Source organism: Haliotis cracherodii, unplaced genomic scaffold (genome assembly GCF_022045235.1).
Source record: "Haliotis cracherodii isolate W230 unplaced genomic scaffold, xgHalCrac1.p SCAF_6, whole genome shotgun sequence".
Classification (NCBI taxonomy): domain Eukaryota; kingdom Metazoa; phylum Mollusca; class Gastropoda; order Lepetellida; family Haliotidae; genus Haliotis; species Haliotis cracherodii.
The window spans coordinates 23,105,318-23,124,559 of NW_027266319.1; the positions used below are offsets into that span (position 1 = coordinate 23,105,318).

General features: G+C 40.1%; 1 protein-coding gene across 1 annotated transcript in view; it reads left to right on the forward strand.

Annotated features, from left to right (window-relative positions):
• The window catches only part of LOC139445905 (hepatocyte growth factor receptor-like), a 53,216-nt gene that overhangs the window by 18,105 nt on the left and 15,869 nt on the right, over window positions 1-19,242 (forward strand). Inside the window, exons 5-12 of the mRNA XM_071227162.1 lie at window positions 2,190-2,360; window positions 5,195-5,340; window positions 6,783-6,921; window positions 8,762-8,901; window positions 10,117-10,329; window positions 12,809-12,908; window positions 14,954-15,226; window positions 16,960-17,127. Coding sequence (XP_071083263.1) covers window positions 2,190-2,360; window positions 5,195-5,340; window positions 6,783-6,921; window positions 8,762-8,901; window positions 10,117-10,329; window positions 12,809-12,908; window positions 14,954-15,226; window positions 16,960-17,127 — 1,350 coding nt within the window. The remainder of the gene's footprint in view (window positions 1-2,189; window positions 2,361-5,194; window positions 5,341-6,782; window positions 6,922-8,761; window positions 8,902-10,116; window positions 10,330-12,808; window positions 12,909-14,953; window positions 15,227-16,959; window positions 17,128-19,242) is intronic.

The window sequence follows — 19,242 nt, forward strand, 5'->3', positions numbered from 1 at the left end:
TGATGGGTTCAAACCCCAGACTGCTAATGACTGAGCTTCTCGGTCTGCCCTTACCTTACCTACAGCTGAAAATGCAAATGATTTGTATCTCGTTCCTCATCATCTTCTCGATGCAAGGGTGTTACTTCATTAAGAAAGTCTAGTTTCCACCCTTGCCGAACTAGGCTGGAAATATGGAGTTATAGTTGGGCTTCACTAACGAGTCTGTGCATAGCCCAATCAAAATTGGCATGAAATTAACATCTGGCTCATCTACTGCCATGCAGATTTTGGTCGATTGCCAGATTTGTAAAGCATGTGTACTGCCAATTCGGCGTGAACAGATATTTTCCAAATTCCTTCATGTTTCTTATCAAGATGCTCACATGATTTGATGCTCTTCGTGCAGTAAGACCCGTTTTATTACCATATAGATCTTGGTTATTGATCTGATTGTCTTGACTGGGTGTCGCCATTTTGTTTGAAGCATGTGCACGTGATATGAGAGGTGGAATCAGATTGTTCAATAGGAGGAGGGACATAGACAACTCTAGACCTGATATCATATGTCCTTGTCAGACAAGACTAGAACTACCACTTGCCCTGATATCATATGTCCTTCTCAGACTAGACTAGAACTACCACTTGCCCTGATATCATATGTCCTTGTCAGACTAGACTAGAACTACCACTGGTCCTGAAATCATATGTCCTTCTCAGACTAGACTAGAACTACCACTGGTCCAGAAATTATATGTCCTTCTCAGACTAGACTAGAACTACCACTGGTCCTGAAATCATATGTCCTTCTCAGACTAGACTAGAACTACAACTGGTCCTAAAATCATATGTCCTTCTCAGACTAGACTAGAACTACCACTGGTCCTGAAATCATATGTCCTTCTCAGACTAGACTAGAACTACCACTTGCCCTGATATCATATGTCCTTCTCAGACTAGACTAGAACTACCACTGGTCTTGAAATCATATGTCCTTCTCAGACTAGACTAGAACTACAACTGGTCCTGAAATCATATGTCCTTCTAAGACTAGACTAGAACTACCACTGGTCCTGAAATCATATGTCCTTCTCAGACTAGACTAGAACTACCACTGGTCCTGAAATCATATGTCCTTCTCAGACTAGACTAGAACTACCACTGGTCCTGAAATCATATGTCCTTCTCAGACTAGACTAGAACTACCACTGGTCCTGAAATCATATGTCCTTCTCAGACTAGACTAGAACTACCACTGGTCCTGATATCATATGTCCTTCTCAGACTAGACTAGAACTACAACTGGCCCTGAAATCATATGTCCTTCTCAGACTAGACTAGACAGTGCACAGCTACTACCAGTTTTGATCAGTATCTCTTAAATTTGAGACTGGTATAATTGGTATTGCTGTATTTAACTAAGATTCAAAGACAATAAGTAACCAGAAATTAGTAACTTGAGTGATGTGAGTTTAAATTTTCTGATTGATCATTCATTCTAAGTATAATTTGACTTGAATAAAGACTATGACAGTCACTTAACTTGTATTTGATTAACCATTAAAACAGTTTAGAAGCCAATCATGTATTTCCTGGCACACCTCAAAATATAGTGGCACACTTAATTTGGCATAACTGTGAGCATTGGCACACATGAAATAGATTTAATTTCTATACCTGATATACATGTATTTCCTGACCAGGTCCCTGATATACATTTATTTTCTGACCAGGTCCCTGATATACATTTATTTTCTGACCAGGTCCCTGATATACATGTATTTCCTGACCAGGTCCCTGATATACATGTATTTCCTGACCAGGTCCCTGATATACATTTATTTTCTGACCAGGTCCCTGATATTCATATATTTCCTGACCAGGTCCCTGATATACATTTATTTTCTGACCAGGTCCCTGATATACATATATTTCCTGACCAGGTCCCTGATATTCATATATTTCCTGACCAGGTCCCTGATATACATTTATTTTCTGACCAGGTCCATGATATTCATATATTTTCTGACCAGGTCCCTGATATACATGTATTTTCTGACCAGGTCCCTGATATACATGTATTTTCTGACCGGGTCCCTGATATACATGTATTTTCTGACCAGGTCCCTGATATACATGTATTTTCTAACCAAGTCCTGATATACATGTATTTTCTGACCAGGCCCTGATATACATTTTTTTCTGACCAGGTTGTAAAGTTTCCTGTTGACTCATGCCGTGTTCACCATGACTGTGACCAGTGCCTCACCAGCAGAGATCCCATTGGCTGTGGCTGGTGTGTGGATAACTGTACGACCAGGACGGAATGCAGCAAGACATCGGACTGGAAACAGGCCCAGTGCCCTCCATCTGTCTATGAAGTGGGTCACAGTTTCCATCTGGCATTGGCCAAACTTTTTAAAATTTTCTTGCTAACCAAATACATAAATTGCAAATGATTCTGTGGCATTTGACTAGCTAACCAAACAGTTTGTTAGTCGTTTATGTTTCCATAAACTGTACAAAAAGTAGGCCACACCCGCTTCCCCACTACGTACTTGTTCCTGATTGGCTGATAGTAGAATGGGTGGGGCTTGGGTATGGGTATTATCGTGCTGAACGATGCCACTGATGTTGTATTGTTGGGTACAGTTGTCATGTTATAACAGTATTATTATTGTTGACATATTTATTTATAAGAATGGACTTACTTTGTGTAAATATTGTGGAGCATAGTGGATTTACTTAGTTTGACTTTGTTTTTAACATTTAAACCTCAATAAACGTAAAATAATAAATAAATAAAATTGAGAATTTATTAGCTTGAGAAGGTCAAAAGTTGTTTAAAATGCACTCATGGTAATAAAAATGGTATTTCACAAGCTAGTGAGTAGTACTAATAAATAAATTGCAACATTTCTCATGAGTGTAGAAATGTATTTCTTTTTCGTGTAGGTCTATTTCACATTTGGTGTTGTCAGGGCCAAACCTCACCAATTTCATTGCTGACCTTTCTACGTACATCCCTTTAGAATATTTTGAGATAGTGTGGTAGCCTTGTGGTTATAGCCATGTGCATTCCTCAAATATTCTCTTATCGGTGGGGTAGCCTTGTGGTTAGAGCCCTGTACATCTGTATTAAATCCTTAGAGGTGGTGGGGTAGCCTTGTTGTTAGAGCTACGTATATCTGTCTTAAATCCTTTGAGGATACGGGGTAGCCTTGTGGTTAGAGCTACGTACATCAGTATTAAATCCTTAGAGGAGGTGGGGTAGCCTTGTGGTTAGAGCTACGTATATCTGTCTTAAATCCTTTGAGGATATGGGGTAGCCTTGTGGTTAGAGCTACATACATCTGTCTTAAATCCTTTGAGGAGGTGGGGTAGCCTTGTGGTTAGAGCTACGTACTTCTGTCTTAAATCCTTTGAGGAAGTAGGGGTAGCCTTTTGGTTAGAGCTACATACATCTGTCTTAAATCCTTAGAGGAGGTGGGGTAGCCTTTTGGTTAGAGCTACATACATCTGTCTTAAATCCTTAGAGGTGGTGGGGTAGCCTTGTGGTTAGAGCTACGTACATCTGTCTTAAATCCTTAGAGGAGGTGGGGTAGCCTTGTGGTTAGAGCTACGTACTTCTGTCTTAAATCCTTTGAGGAAGTAGGGGTAGCCTTTTGGTTAGAGCTACATACATCTGTCTTAAATCCTTAGAAGAGGTGGGGTAGCCTTTTGGTTAGAGCTACATACATCTGTCTTAAATCCTTAGAGGTGGTGGGGTAGCCTTGTGGTTAGAGCTACGTATATCTGTCTTAAATCCTTAGAGGTGGTGGGGTAGCCTTGTGGTTAGAGCTACATACATCTGTCTTAAATCCTTAGAGGAGGTGGGGTAGCCTTTTGGTTAGAGCTACATACATCTGTCTTAAATCCTTAGAGGAGGTGGGGTAGCCTGGTGGTTAGAGCTACATACATCTGTATTAAATCCTTTGAGGATATGGGGTAGCCTTGTGGTTAGAGCTATGTACATCTGTCTTAAATCCTTTGAGGATATGGGGTAGCCTTGTGGTTAGAGCTATGTACATCTGTATTAAATCCTTAGAGGAGGTGGGGTAGCCTTGTGGTTAGAGCTACGTATATCTGTCTTAAATCCTTTGAGGATATGGGGTAGCCTTGTGGTTAGAGCTATGTACATCTGTATTAAATCCTTAGAGGAGGTGGGGTAGCCTTGTGGTTAGAGCTACGTACATCTGTCTTAAATCCTTAGAGGAGGTGGGGTAGCCTTGTGGTTAGAGCTACGTACATCTGTCTTAAATCCTTTGAGGAGGTGGGGTAGCCTTGTGGTTAGAGCTACGTACATCTGTATTAAATCCTTAGAGGTGGTGGGGTAGCCTTGTGGTTAAAGAGCTACTATGTCTGTATTAAATCCTTTGAGGAGGTGGGGTAGCCTTGTGGTTAGAGCTACGTATATCTGTCTTAAATCCTTAGAGGAGGTGGGGTAGCCTTGTGGTTAGAGCTACGTATATCTGTCTTAAATCCTTTGAGGATATGGGGTAGCCTTGTGGTTAGAGCTACGTATATCTGTCTTAAATCCTTAGAGGAGGTGGGGTAGCCTTGTGGTTAGAGCTACGTACATCTGTCTTAAATCCTTAGAGGAGGTGGGGTAGCCTTGTGGTTAGAGCTACGTACATCTGTCTTAAATCCTTTGAGGAGGTGGGGTAGCCTTGTGGTTAGAGAGCTACTATATCTGTAATAAATCCTTTGAGGAGGTTGGGTAGCCTTGTGGTTAGAGCTATGTACATCTCTCTAAACCCTTTGAGGTGGTGTGATAGCCTCTACGTACATCTGTCTTAAATCCTTCGAGGTGGGGTAGCCTTGTGGTTAGAGAGCTACTATATCTGTATTAAATCCTTTGAGGAAGTGGGGTAGCCTTGTGGTTAGAGCTACGTAATCTGTCTTAAATCCTTTGAGGTGATGGGGTAGCCTCTACGTACGTTTGGGAAGCCTTGCAGTTATAGCTGTGTACATCCATGTTAAATGCTTAGGGGTGGTGTGGTTGCCTTTTTATAGCTACATATATCCATCTTTGATCCTTAGAGGTGGTGTGGTAGCCTTGTGAGGCTGAGGCTAAGGTTTGATTCCCTACATGGGTACGATATATGAAGCCAGTTTCTGCCGTCACGATTGCACACCGGCTGTATATTTCAAGGCTGTACTGTTTATAATGCAGATATTTCCTGTGTCGGGTCCGACTGCTGGTGGAACCAAACTCACCATCACCGGGAAAAACCTGGGAGGGAGGAGAAGTGATGTTTCTCACACAATCAAGATATCCGATGTTGTGTGTGAAGTACAGAGAGGGTGGTCACCGGAAAAGTAAGAGTCTGATGTCAGTAGACATGTCTGCCAAAGTTCAAGGCCATTGCTAAGGTCAAGGTCATTGCCTGTTACTAATGCATTTTTACTTATGTATTCCAAAGCCTTGGTACTTGCTGCAGCCTCGAAGGCACACGAGGCTCAGTTGTTGTGCAGGGTTGTGTCCCTTACGCAGAGAATTTTGTTCATGATTTTGATTCCCAGATTTGCCGCGATTATGTTTCTCGGTTTGTCAGTACCAGTCCAATGCTTGTGGTTTCAGCAAAGTGGTTAATGTCTGAACTAAACCTGCATCTCTGTGAAATATTTTGATACTTTATGCAAATGTTTGTCACCATCACCATGGTGGCAAACGAACAAACAGATGATCTTTTGTGTGAGAAAATAATGTTGCAAATCAGAAAAGGACTTTTTCTCCTCGGAGCTCTGACAGATATAAATCTTTATGTGAAGGAAAAGTAACAGTTACAGTCTTGTCACAAATTAAGAAACATACTTTTGAAATTTAAACAGCTGATTTAGCTTGAATGTTCATCAATATTTATGCAAAACTTTGTTGATACTGTTGACTATTTGTTCATGTGTTTTGTCACACAAAATCTCAGGTTGATTCCAAAACATGTACAAAGAGTGAAACCAAAGTTGGCTTTCAATTGGCATGTGACAGGTCAGGTTGTAAACTGAAACTTTTCTTAAATTCATTTTAGCATGTAAGGTCTAGGTCAACACAGATATTTAGTCAAGTCCCGTTAATCCGACAAGTTTGGTTGCATATGATTATCATTATGTCGGATTAATGAGTATGTTTGATAAACAAATTTAAGTAGTATCAATGTTTATGATCAAAGGAGTGCAAGACTGTTGGATTAATGCCATTCACACAATATTCTTGTAATCCATCCATCCGAACATCCATCCATCCCAGAAGAATACCATACAGTGAACATGACCAAGAAATACATCATCACAAGAGGCACTTCGAGCCATATCAGTAGATACTTGCAAAGTTGAAAGATATCTTACATGCATGCACACGTGCACACATGCACGCACGCGCCCACACACATACACATGCAGGTATACAGACATACATAGATGCACACACACGCACAGATGCACGCACAGAAGCACAGAGGGAATTTTATTCATAATTTAATTCTTGAATTCTTGAGACTCCCAAACAAATTTGAGACGTTAATGTTTGACTGTACCAGTATCTACATGAATCGGGAAATTTGTTCTTATGTTGGCTGCAGATTTGAGGCTGAATACCGGCCTCTGAGCAGGTATAGATAAATCCTTGAATATTAAGCAGATTATTACGTTGTCACCATGGTTACTTCCTTTTTCAGGCACCATGGTTACTTCCTTTTTCATGGCTTTAACGTGCCAACTTTGGTTTTTGTATTCTTTGTAGACTTTTGTGCTTACTCTTTTTTTAGACTTGTATGCATCACAAAGGCTACTAAGAGTGAAGTTGGCAGCATTGTTCGAGTGGATGTCCAAGACATTTATACAGATGCTGAAAGACCATACCAAGTTTCAGGAATAGCAGAATCAAAGCAGTCGTTTACGTTCAAGGTAAAATTGTGCAGCTTTAGGCTTAATTTTATTTTTTTTGAATTGGTTTTCAGGCAGTGGCTTTTGAAAATATAGTGTCATGTGGCCTTTTTTTTTTTGGAACTAGTACGTAACCAAATAAACATATGTGTACATTCAACCTGGGAAAGGGTCCAAGGGCATGTAATTTTATTCCCTGTGAATGAAACATTGTCTGCCATACGGTACAGAAATACCATTGAATTTGTAAATTATCATATCCAGTGATGTTTTATCAAAAAGTTAATTTTTTCATTGACCAAATTTGCAAACGGCAAACAGGGCTCCAGATAAGCTTTTGGTGTTGTGGGTTTTTTACCCATACATTTTAAAATCATTGGGTATCAGTAATTCTATCTGGGTATTCAAATTTCTGTTACCCACTAGTTTTTATACATGTGGGTATTCAAGTTAAATATTTAAAACACTATTCATCTAGTCCCTGCAAACTGGTTTCGTGTGGGTTTCGAGAGCTTTATAGGACTCAAAAATACCACGATACTTCCACAAGAAAGTGAGGGCAAATGATCATGATGTAACTGTCATCGTGGAGTTTGGCAAGGTTGACGGAATGCCCGTTTATAATTTCAAAATAAGTTGCTGATTTGCTAATCAAATGCGCAGGGTTACTTCACAATATTTTGATGATACACTCAAGATACACTCTGATACAAGTTTTATTTTTGTAGCATATCTGTAATGTTTGTTGCGTATTTGATACGCTTGGATTTTATCTTACTGCATATTTCTCCATTTCTGATGCGTATTTTACGCAGATACGCAGCTTGTCTGGAGCTCTGGGCAAAACATGCACACAACTTCAGCCGCCATGACCATAACATATAACACAAGATGCGCACTACATCAGTGCGCATGTAAGGGGAAGTAACTGCACGCTAAATTGGATCATCTTGTTTTTAAGTATTGTAGGATTTCACTGCCGGGGTCGTGTGTGTTCAAGACGTGGAATATTTAAGGATGTTATTATTTTTTGAAAATTGTAATTAAAACGAAACATGCAGCAGACTTTGTGATGATGCGGTGGTGCCTGAGAACCAAGGATATTTCTTTTTTTACCCTTAAGTATCGATTAAACCCCAGACATACAGGTAGTTGGTTCGTGGTAAAATCAGGATTTATTTCTTTATTAACACATCATTCGATTTAATTATCTGCAGTCAGACTGACAGCACTAACTCACTCAGCCATCATGAAACTGAATTTCTTTGTTCCTATTTGCTTTATTCCCTACTAGCTCACGTGACTGAAAGTCAAGTGAGCTTATGTTGTGGCGTATTGTCTGTCCATCCATCTGTCCATCGTTAACCAACATCTTCTCTGTAACGACAAGGCCTATTGAAACTTTGTATGAATGATCCAATGGCCTGATATGGTGTCACTAAAAAGTGCTTACGGAAATCCTATCTGATATTAAACATGGCTGCCATTTATTTTTTTGTAATTAAGGTGAGCTACAGAACTTTTGTCGTTTTTTTTGCCCATATATGCCATGGGTTAAAGTCCCTGATTTGCTGATTATGAATTGAACTGTCGCTATATACTATTACCAGTGCAACAATGAGTTCATGCGACACCACATTGCTGTGACCTTTTTGCAAACTTTTTAATAAAAACAGTGGATCAGTTGGTACAAATTAACCAATCAGCATAAAGCCGAAATTTCATTGTCAGTTCCTCAGTGAGTATTACTAAATATAATTTTGCTATAGCCGTGTCCTTGTGGGTGATGTTTATTTGATCACTGTTATGTTAGTGGACCTTTTGACAGGTAAATTGTAATGTTCCTCTGTTCTGATCACAGAATGTGTCGCTAGCATCATTCAGCCCCAACCATGGCCCAATATCTGGTGGGACCAACATTATAATCCATGGCGAAAACATGAATGTGGGCAGCGAGCACAGCGTCACAGTTGCTTACAACTTCAGCTGTGATATCTTCAGGTAAGTAGGGGCATGACTGGCCCAGTCGTCTGAAGAGCTGTCATTCGCTGTGCAGATTTGCGTCCCTTGGGCACGCCAGAATCCTATGATTGTAGGTTCGAATCCCGGTTCGCCCCGATTATGTTTCTAGGTTTGTCAGCACTATACCTGTGCTTGTGGGTTTCACCGAAGTGGTAAAAGTCTGAGACCTGCATCACTTCAGGCTTTCCTCCCACATTAAGCTGACACGCCGTGATATAACTGGAATACTGTTAAAAGCCGCTTTAAACCCAACTTACTCACTCACTCTTCAGGTAAGTAACCCGTTCACATAGATACACTATCCATTGTTTACTCCAAACTATATTATAGAGAACACTGACATATATAACTGTGACAGTATTCCCCATGCAACACAGGCCATAGCCTTGCGGCCATCTTCACTGCACATTGCTTCAATGTCCAGTAGTGTTATGCACCGAGAGGGGCGAGTTGGATGTCTGCGAGTTATACATGGCCTGCCTCCAGTACCTGACCAGAATAGATAATGTAAATTATGACATTATTGCTTCATTGAATTACTGCGAGTGTGATGAGTTCCTCTCTCCCATGAACTTTCACACTTGAAGATTTGGGTTCGAATAGGTCTTCAGCAACCCATACTTGCTGTAAAAGGTGACTATGCTTGTCATGAGAGGCGACTACCGGTAACAGGATTGGGTGTTCAGGCTCCCTGACATGGTTGATGCATGTCATCGAATCCCAACTGGATTGTCTGGTCCAGACTCAATTATTTACAGACCCCCATCATATATCTGGGATATTGTTGAATGCGGCTTTAAACAAAAAACATTACAAACAACCAAACAAACAAATCCTTTGAACTTTAAAAACCTATAAACAAATGATAGCACAAAGACTGTAGACTAAAAATTCCATCATATTGTATGGGTGGATGGCAGTTAAATTGAATAAGGGGCCACGGGTGGCCGTGTTGTGTAAGCCCCCACAATTTGCTGTGCAGAGTTGCATCCCTTGGGCATGCCAGCCACCTATGATGGTGGGTTCGAATCCTGGTTTGCCTCGATTTTGTTTCCAGGTTTATCAGCACCACACCCACATTAAACCTAACTCACTCATTCAGAAGATTTCAAGAAAACAAATTTGTTTAAGATTCAACAAGCATGAAAAGATACCTGTTGAATTAACAAGTCTGTAAGACACTATCTTTTGCAGCTTGAGCAGTAGGGAGATCAAGTGTACGACGGCGAAGTGGTCCGAAGTCACAGGGTTGATTCCGCGTCAGAGGAGGTCTGCGGAAGCACATAAAGGCAAAGGACCTGTCAGAGTGATAGTGGATGGAACATCTTTCACAGACAATAAAAGCAACTTCCTTTACCTACCCGATCCAGTCATTACAGACATTGACCCTGCAAGAGCTTTTGTCAGGTAATACCTGATTGGTTGGTATTGTTCTCAATAGTGTTAGTTCCAGCAAGACTTGAGTCTGTTACTGAGGACAGGAGTACAGTATTCCCTCGTTATTGCGCCCTTCACTATAGCGTTAACTTGGTTATAGCCTGCTAAAGCATGGCTCCCCAAATTTACTAACATTTTCAATAAACTCAAGTTTTCAAATGACTCATCTTTTCTCAGAAAACATTATTAGCTGATCAGCACGAACACGTAACACCGGAAATACCAGTCAACAAATCCGAACTGAAGTACGCAATTTAATCCTATTATTATAATATTTAGTAATAAAAAAAAAGTTCATTGTTTATCTGGAATAATGTTGCAATATATTTTTTAAATTATATTCAAAATTCATTCAATAATTACAATAATGTTTACAATAATTTTGGCGAAACCGTATGCGAAGTGATCAGTAGATCACACAACTCACCGTTATTAACAGCAACCATGGTCAGATTACCGCTAATGATGCCTTGAAATGAACTTTAGTTGCAAGAAAATGAAAACACATATCATAAATGCCGCACCATGGCTCGCTAAAAAGTCATCTTTGAGGCAGTTGGATTATTAAATGTCAACATAACGTTTTCGAGAAAATACACACAGTAATCTTAATCTCTGCATATAAAAGAATGCCTTGGAGAGTTTTGTTGGTCATCTACCTGCGACTCGACCTTCGTTAAACCGCTGATCATCTATAACGCTCATTAATTATATAGTGAGGGATCACTGTGCTTGCCAAGGGGAGATCACTCTGATTGTTTGAGTCACTGATGAAGAAGTATCAACACCTCAGGATTTTGAAAATACCTTAACCAGTATTTTGTAAGCGTGGATATTTTACCTTAATATATAGATACATGAGATCTGCGGTATCATAACCAAATTGCTTGAATACCCTGAAAATTTAAAATCATTTCTGTTCTGTAATTTCAATGGATGACTTCTGTCAATTACAAATGAAATTAAGTTTTCATCAATCCAAGTAACTTTTGTTCAGCATTTAATGACATTTGATTCAAATGCAAGCCCACTCGTCGGCTTGTTTTGACGAGTGGCAGCATTTTGGTGTGAGAAAGAAGTTAACAAACGCTTGTAATTGTTTACCTAAATTATTAATACGTTCTTAGTAATAACAAAATACATGTAGCTTATATCCTAATCAGACGGCATATTTGGCCACTGTCTGTTACAGAAGTAAATAGAATGTTGTTTTGCGCAGCAGGTCTCAAAACTAGATTTTAAAGGGAGGTAATTATATTGATTATTTTTGTTGTAAGCGATTTGTTACTGACGATCAAATGCTGAAAGTAAAAATGAATGATTCTGTGAGGGAAATGGCTGATATAATCAGGGATGGTGGGATTGATGAGAAAAAACCTGATTTGGTTTACAAATAAACCGAAAAAAGGAAATCTTGTAAAAAAAAATGTATGACAGTAAAATAACGAAATAACTGTGCAAGACGCATGGTTGAGCTAGTTTGAAAGGGCGGAAAACGTACCTGACAGTGACTGTGAATTATTTTGTACTCTCTGTCGTAAATATCCCTTCCCAACTCAAAACTTAAGTACAGTAAATGGTTATTATAACTGAGAACATACCACTTTTTAAAATTTAAGAGGGCAAGTGAAAATGTTGAAGTACGAGTACAAAAGAACAGCTACTTGCCCTGGAGGACAAGTTGGGTTTAAGACATTTTGCGGGTCCTGATATGTCATAATAGGCGCGGCTCAACCTATTTATTCCATTTTTTGCAATATTTGAAATTTGATTTGACCTATTCACTTTGAGCGTAGTGACAGCTGAAACTTCTCATTCGTTTTTGTTCAAATTATAAGAAATTTGGTATATGTGTTGATTCAATACCGATGTTAATTTCCTGAGATATTTGAAATTTTTACCTTATTTAACCTTTGCACCATGCTCCTAAATTCTTCCCAAATGCATTTTCTTTCACTGTAATCATCATCTCTGCAGAAAGGTTTGATGTTGCAGCAGCATCACCGTTACAAAAATCTTTTTGGATCTTTGTTTTGGTCTATGTTTATGTTGTTCATGTCAATCTCCTCTCTGTCTCTGTCTCTGTCTCTCTCCCTCCCTCCCTCCCGCCCTCCCCCTCTATCTCTCTCTCTCATGTACTGGGGGCGGTCGGGTAGCCTAGTAGTTAAAGCGTTAGCTCGTCACGCCAAAGACCCGGGTTCGATTCCCGACATGGGTACAATGTGTGAAGCCCATTTCTGGTGTCCCCCGCCGTGATTTTGCTGGAATATTGCTAAAAGCGGCGTTAAACCATACTCACTCACTCACTCACTCATGTACTGATGATTCTGTGTGATGAGTGAGGTAGTTCCAGACAATGTATAACATTGAACTGATTGAAAAAGACTTTAATAAATTTTAGGAAATGTGATATGAACCTCGGATACATGCTTGTTGCTCTCTGTTTCAGTGGAGGTCGGAGGATTACTGTGAAGGGCCAACACCTCAACTCGGTCGCACACCCTCGGATTGGTGGCATCGATAACAATGTTGTCTTAAAAAAGTCAGGGGTGAGTGTATTTGGTGATGGAAAGATTCGCCTTCCTATTCAAAAACTCCCCATCCTCTCCACCACTCACGTAACCTTCCACACCTCCCCTCTAAACTCCTCCCCATCCCACTCAATACCTCCCCTCTCTGTCAATAGGGCGGTCGGGTAGCCTAGTGGTTAAAGCGTTTGCTCGTCACGCCGAAGACCCGGGCTCGATTCCCGACATGGGTACAATGTGTGAAGCCCATTTCTGGTGTCCCCCGCCGTGATATTGCTGGAATATTGCTAAAAGCAGCATAAAAATTATACTCACTCACTCACTCACTCACTCACTCACTCACTCACTCACTCACTCACTCACTCACTCACTCACTCACTCACTCACTCACTCACTCACTCACTCACTCACTCACTCACTCACTCACTCACTCACTCACTCACTCACTCACTCACTCACTCACTCACTCACTCACTCACTCACTCACTCACTCACTCACTCACTCACTCACTCACTCACTCACTCACTCACTCACTCACTCACTCACTCACTCACTCACTCACTCACTCACTCACTCACTCACTCACTCACTCACTCACTCACTCACTCACTCACTCACTCACTCACTCACTCACTCACTCACTCACTCACTCACTCACTCACTCACTCACTCACTCACTCACTCACTCACTCACTCACTCACTCACTCACTCACTCACTCACTCACTCACTCACTCACTCACTCACTCACTCACTCACTCACTCACCAACCAAGCTGTCCACTACCTTCGATCTCATTGTCCAGAAAGCAGCTGGATGCGTCATACGAAAATACGTTCAAAGATGGCTTTTCTTGTTACTCTGTCTGGCGCTGAGCATTAAGGGGATAAAACAAGGACTGTTCAGCTTGGAGTCAGCATACTGTGTCTGAGTGGGGTATCCTTGTTAAACTTTCAGGACTGTGTGTGTGTGAGAGACTTCATCACTCCAGTGCCCACAATGTTGCAACACCTTCAAAAACTCCCCTGGACCCTCAATAACTAAAAGCAAGGTAGAGAGTATTACCAAACTTAGAAATTTACAAATAACGATAAAATATATCAGAATAAATTGAGAAAATGTTTCAAATATTGAGGAAGATATGTCGTATCTACTTTGGCTGTATCATACACCCGTATCTTGTACACATGAAAATAAATGTTAGAAAGTCAATCCTTAATTTAGTATTTTAATACTTCGGGTTCCAAGACTAAGTACCCATTGGGGGGTAAGAAATTCATCTATAGAGACTTAGGTGTTCAATATTGATGTTGCCAGTTTCGGCAGTGTCCTAAACCTTCGTCTGTTCACCTGTCTTGATGTTTCAGTATATTCAGTATCCTCTTGTGGATGTTGGCCATTGTAACCTCTTCTCGTCTTAGCATGATTTAATTCCATGGGCGAGGTTGTTAGCTTTGATGAGCATAAAAAGTGATGCCAAGCAGGCTCACCCTGTTGTCTGTAGGAGATAGTGTGTGTAGCCTGTCTTGTCGAAATAATTGACCGGAGACCTCTTCCGGATTGGTTTTGGTTACATGTAGGCTCCTTTCTTCAAAGCTGCGATTGTTCTTGAAATGATGTCCTGCATGAAGACACATAACACATGTACTACCTGTTATCATGATATTGCGTCCTAGTAACATAAAGTTTTTTTTAACTTTTTCTTGTGTTCACCCATTCACGAGTTCCTGTCTTTACAACACTAAACTGTGCGTCATCTTGTTGTTGAAGCATTGTTTAGCGCCATCTCACATTTGCGGTCTATTACAGGCTTGAGGTATCTGCACCCCACCATCAAATCGCAAGAAGGATAAATGCATGGCATATAAAATTTTCAATATAAATGCTTATCAGATTTTCATGTTTGTAAAAAACTGTATTATCAGGTTATTATATAGTTTTTAAAATAGCCATGCCAGGTGACGAGAATATTTTAACAAACACATCAGCACACCTCTGTTAACTATAATATTGTAATTTAAATGAGAAATAAAAAGTATAAAGTGACCTGAATGCAACTGTTTCAGGAGTGTGATGTGACTGATGGAGGTAACGTGATGATTTGCAATGCCATCGACGTGTCAAAGGCCCTTTCAACATCCCCATCTGAAAAACTTCCAGTGGGGATCAAAATCTTCTTCATAATGGACGGGGTAAAGAATCTCAGCCAGTCCGTATTCCCGAATGTGCGGACTCGGATCAGTAATTTCCAGTACTACCTCGATCCCAAGTTTCACAAATTCACGGGAGACAGCCACATATACTACTTCCCTGTCACAGACAGACATCTACAGATAGAGGTAAGGCTATCACGTCGTTTTTTAAGCATTTGCCAGCCTTACAAACTCACAAGACCCGATAGGAGTTCCAGGTTGGAATACGTCTACAGAACCTATTGTTGTACGTGACAACTTGCTGGGTCTGGTGGTCAGGTTTGGGGACTTGCTTGATCGTTTCCAAATGAGTGGTTCGTTGCTCATGATATCAATCACTGTCTGGTCCAGTGTTGATTATTTACAGGTTGCTGTCATACAGTTGTAATATTGCTGAGTGTCACATTCTACAGCATGAAACAATTATGCAATCAATTTAAGTATGGGGGTTCTATTTGAAATGGCCCCTTGAAGATTCGGGGTAGAATAGGTCTTCAGCAACCCATGCTTGCCGTAAAAGGTGACTATGCTTGTCGTAAAAGGCGACTAATGGGATCGGGTGGTCAGGCTCGCTGACTAGGTTGATACATGTCATCGATCCCAATTGATGCTCATGATGTCAATAACTGGATTGTCTGGTCCAGACTCGATTATTTTACAGACCGCCGTCATATAGCTGGAAAATTGCTGAGTACGGCGTTAAGCAACAAACAAACAAACAAATCTATTTGAAATTATTTTGTCTGTGCATCAGTGAAGTGATTGTATAATCAGACTGAATGAGCTTGTGACAAGATGCATGGATGGCTCACTCACTTTTCTTGTGAAATGACACCCCTCAATACACAGTGAAGTCTTTCATGTGTTGTATGCTTCGTTTGTTTGTTGTTTAACGCCACACTCAGCAATATTCCAGCTGTATGACGGCGGTCTGTAAATAATCGAGTCTGGACCAGACAATCCAGTGATTGACATCATGAGCATCAATCCACGCAATAGGGAAACAATGACATGCATCAACCAAGTCAGTGAGCATGACCAGCTCCTGTACCACTCTTCTACAGTATGTGATCACGTTACACAGCCAATTGACGCTGTTGGTTTCTTGTAGTTTAAAACCGCACTCTGAAATATTCAAATGGCCTGTTAATTATCACAGTAAATGACACGCCGTCACCGATCCTGACCACCCGATCCTTTATGCCTCCTCTTACGACCAGCAGAGGTCGCTGGTGACCACTTCTACCCTGGAGTCAGTTGGTATAATGTTGGTTTGAAACGCCCACTTTTCTTACTGGACGACTGACTGCTTCTGTGGTCTTATGGTAGAGCGTTGACCCAGAGAGAGGAAGGTAGGGGGTTCGATCAATGGCCGTAACATCCCAAACAAAAGTTAAAAGATGGTACTTTTTGTTACCCTGCCTGGCACTCGTCATTATAGGAACAAAACTAGGCCTGGTCGGGTCGGAGTCTGTCTTGAACATGATGTTAAACCCTATTTCGTCTCCCCTCACTGTACTGGACAACCGTTATACATTAGAATGTCCCCGCATACAGCTGCTCTTTGTCCCGTTATTATGTATGTTCAACAGGAGGCCTGCATGCGTGGGAACTTGTCATTAGGGAGATTTTGCATGCAAATACATGCGACAAAACCTTTTCCATATTCATAACAAATCTCTGCCAAAAGCAGAGTTGATTGTACAGTTCCAACTACATCATGAGCATGTGTTTACGAGTCTCCATCAAATAGTAATGACACCAGGTGTTCGCGAAAAGGTGTTTACAGCCGCCACATGCAAAGGCAAGTCAATTGTTGATCACTGAATATGTTATGAACATCAGTGATTTTTATATTTAGCTGATTTTTTTCCTTCTAGGGAGAATACCTGGACCTTATTTTGCATCCATCAGAGTTCAAGGTCATGGTTGGGTCTTCACCATGCAATGTCACTGAGGTCAAGGCCACCTCTCTTTCCTGTATTCCTATCAACAAGCCAGATAGTGTCAGTGAAAGTAAAGAGGGCCAAGTGGCGCACTTGGTGACCGTAAGTTTACATTCTTGAAGCATTCTGTTACCATGGTTACAGTGATGAAATTCTCTGCAGTCATTCTATTTCATGGCATGATTTGTACATTTTTGACATTGTCTTAGATTGTTTTGTTTTTTTCTTTTTACCTGATGAAATACATTCACATCTCTCTGTTATCATGGTTATATGGATTGTTGATATCTTTTTGAAATACTCTTAGATCTCCTTGTTACCATGGGGACATGGTGTGTTCGTCACTTTATGAAATACTCATTTTTGTTCATAACATCAAAGCATATTTAGCCTGAGGCAAAATAATCTTTTCAGGGACTTATGATTTTTTTTACTAAAATCATAGGTGCCACCCCATATGACCATGTTGGTGTCATGTTAGTGTCAAGTTAGTGTCAAGAGCTAACACTTTGGTCTTCTATGATCATGTTATTATCAAGAACTAACACAATGGTCTTCCATAATCATGTTAGTGTGATGTTAGTGTCATGAACTAACACTTTGGTCTTCCATAATCATGTTAGTGTGATGTTAGTGTCATAAACTAACACATTGGTCTTCCATAATCATGTTAGTGTGATGTTAGTGTCATGAACCAACACATTGGTCGTCCATAATCATGTTAGTGTGATGTTAGTGTCATGAACTAACACTTTGCTCTTCCATAATCATGTTAGTGTGATGTTAGTGTCATGAACTAACACATTGGTCTTCCATAATCATGTTAGTGTGATGTTAGTGTCATGAACTAACACATTAGTCTTCCATGATAATGTTAGTGTCATGAACTAACACACTAGTCTTCCATGATAATGTTAGTGTCATGAACTAACACTTTGGTCTTCCATAATCATGTTAGTGTGATGTTAGTGTCATAAACTAACACATTGGTCTTCCATAATCATGTTAGTGTGATGTTCGTGTCATGAACCAACACATTGGTCTTCCATGATCATGATAGTGTGATGTTCGTGTCATGAACTAACACTTTGGTCTTCCATGATCATGATAGTGTGATGTTAGTGTCATGAACTAACACTTTGGTCTTCCATGATCATGATAGTGTGATGTTAGTGTCATGAACTAACACTTTGGTCTTCCATGATCATGATAGTGTGATGTTAGTGTCATGAACTTACACATAGGTCTTCCATGATCATGTTAGTGTGATGTTAGTGTCATGAACTAACACATTGGTCTTCCATGATCATGATAGTGTGATGTTAGTGTCATGAACTAACACATTGGTCTTCCATGATCATGTTAGTGTGATGTTATAGTCATGAACTTACACATAGGTTTTCCATGATCATGTTAGTGTGATGTTAGTGTCATGAACTAACACTATGGTCTTCCATGATCATGTTAGTGTGATGTTAGTGTCATGAACTAACACTTTGGTCTTCCATAATCATGTTAGTGTGATGTTAGTGTCATGAACTAACACATTGGTCTTCCATGATCATGATAGTGTGATGTTAGTGTCATGAACTAACACATAGGTTTTCCATGATCATGTTAGTGTGATGTTAGTGTCATGAACTAACACATTGGTCTTCCATGATCATGATAGTGTGATGTTAGTGTCATGAACTTACACATAGGTTTTCCATGATCATGATAGTGTGATGTTAGTGTCATGAACTAACACATTGGTCTTCCATAATCATGTTAGTGTGATGTTAGTGTCATGAACTAACACATTGGTCTTCCATAATCATGATAGTGTGATGTTAGTGTCATGAACTAACACATTGGTCTTCCATGATCATGTTAGTGTGATGTTAGTGTCATGAACTAACACTTTGGTCTTCCATAATCATGTTAGTGTGATGTTAGTGTCATGAACTAACACATTGGTCTTCCATGATCATGATAGTGTGATGTTAGTGTCATGAACTAACACATAGGTTTTCCATGATCATGTTAGTGTGATGTTAGTGTCATGAACTAACACATTGGTCTTCCATGATCATGATAGTGTGATGTTAGTGTCATGAACTAACACATTGGTCTTCCATGATCATGATAGTGTGATGTTAGTGTCATGAACTAACACATTGGTCTTCCATGATCATGATAGTGTGATGTTAGTGTCATGAACTAACACATTGGTCT